At 39.3% G+C, this 2,009-nt stretch overlaps 1 protein-coding gene across 1 annotated transcript in view; it reads right to left on the bottom strand.

Annotated features, from left to right (window-relative positions):
- Positions 1-552: 552 nt before the first annotated feature.
- The window catches only part of LOC104987620 (calmodulin-lysine N-methyltransferase), a 62,899-nt gene continuing 61,442 nt past the window's right edge, over positions 553-2,009 (bottom strand). Inside the window, exon 9 of the mRNA XM_010838651.1 lies at positions 553-1,128. Coding sequence (XP_010836953.1) covers positions 1,051-1,128 — 78 coding nt within the window. The 3' untranslated portion in view covers positions 553-1,050. The remainder of the gene's footprint in view (positions 1,129-2,009) is intronic.

Raw genomic sequence — 2,009 nt, 5'->3', positions numbered from 1 at the left:
TACTAAATGTTTACCATCCACTTGCATCACCACATAGAACCATATATACTTACTTTCAATCGGATAATTGTGTGACTGAGTTTTTAAAAGCTCGCCCTGGTTGCCACCTTGTTTTAGCAAGCATTTATTCAAAAATTTCCCTGGGAAGGACCTGTTTTGAACGAGGCCTGGAGAACAGCAGTAGATTTGAGCCCTGATAAAGGCTCACTTTTCATTCATAGTCAGAGCCTAAATGTGCTCTTCTTGTACCTAAACAGATAATAAGCACTCAGCACACTCCTCCTTCTTGACACAACACATTGAGACTAATCACACATAATTGGAGAGGAGGAGCAGAGGGCTGGCCACGCTATTGTGTCCAGAGGACAAACGGTCAGTCTATGAGGCTTTGGGCTGATGTAGTCATTTCTTATACATCTATAGGGAAAAAAAACATCCTGTTTAAAAGGAAAAAGAGAATGGGTGAGAGAGACAGCCATTAAAAAAAGGCGGGGGGGGGGGGGGGGGAGAGAAAGATAGCAGATTTAATATAATTAATTTGAGGGTGATCTGAAAGATTTGATTTATTTATTTTTTTTAACCAGGAAAGAATCATCATGTTTGCTGGTTTGGCAGATGAAAAACGACCATCACTAAAAAATACAACAAAGACAAGGATATTTTCTAAAGGAGGGTGGGGTGGGGTGGGATATGAATCACCAAAAGAAATTCTGAGAGGGAAAATTATTTGGGTGGCTTACAAGTCCCATTCAAATCTCACATAGGCTGCTTATACATATTTAAAGACATAGGTTTGGTGCAGAAAGAGCAACAAGCAGATGGAAAAAAGAGGAGTCTAGGATGGCTGAAGAGTCACGTGGGTGAGCAGGTGGACCCCCATAACCCACACATGGAATGTCTCAGAGGTGGTAGGGGCCCAAGTCCTGGGGGTTTAAAAATCTCAGGGAGCCAACAGCTTCCTGCATATTATACCCATTACAGATTTCTGTTTTTGTGAAAGTATTGCCTGTGCACTTGATGTTTTCTTCATCTTTAGAGCTGTTTAAGCTTCTATCCATCTTTGGTTAAAATAAGCAGAAGCGGGAAATGAAGATTTTCTTCATAGACATCCTGGTTTTCCTTTTTCAACTGAAAACAATAATAGAGAAAAAAAGATAAAGAGACTTAGAACAGGAATTTTCACTAGTCAATTGTAATGTTGAGTAAAAGGAAGACTTCTTATCTAAAAACATTGTTCTGGAAAAATAAACCACACAAAAAAAAACCAACTCAAAGTGGTCCTCAGTGGCAGTAACAAGACAATACTATGGGTTGAGTTAGAAATTATTATTATTATTATTTTGGTAGGGATAGGGTGTTTTGTTTTGTTTTGTTTTTATAAATAGCCAGGCTTCTTTTGTAACCTCTGTGGACTCTGAGACACTTCAGCACAGGGACAGCTGGGGACTCACTCATCTTCACCAGATCAGCCATTTGGCCTGGAAGTTTCTGCTCCTGCCCACCCTCTGTCCCCTGCCAGTGCCCCAGGAATCAGGCTGGCAGGCAGTTCAGATCATTTAGAGCCTGTGGCACACCTGGGCACAAGGGACAGGCTGGTGGAGCTGAAGACATTTCAAAGGCTTTCCAGCTGCTTCCTAGGGCTTTTAATATTAATGATAAGTAATTCAAAAATTGTTGTCGCCAAGGAGGAAAACATATTCCAACAATTAGAGCAGCAAGCTTTGAATACTACTCAGGTAAAGTTCTGAGGGCCTTCCCTTGATAGATTTAAAAGTCCAATCAGAGTTCTCAAATCTAAAGTACATTTTCCCTCATTCAGGTAGAATAATTTTGAGAGTCGTATTTATATTTATTCTAGCAAATAATACGTTGCTGTTTATAAAGACAAATTTGTTATCTTTGAAGCGGGTGTTTTGGAGCTAACTGTGAATTTATTTTTGAATTTATAAGGATCAGAAATAAGTATTTCTTTTCATTTTACATGGAACCAATTCCTTTGTTTCAAATCA

The sequence above is a fragment of the Bison bison genome, unplaced genomic scaffold (assembly GCF_000754665.1).
Source record: "Bison bison bison isolate TAMUID 2011002044 unplaced genomic scaffold, Bison_UMD1.0 scf7180017864101, whole genome shotgun sequence".
NCBI classification, from domain to species: Eukaryota; Metazoa; Chordata; class Mammalia; order Artiodactyla; family Bovidae; genus Bison; species Bison bison.
This window is presented reverse-complemented; position numbering and strand designations above follow the sequence as displayed.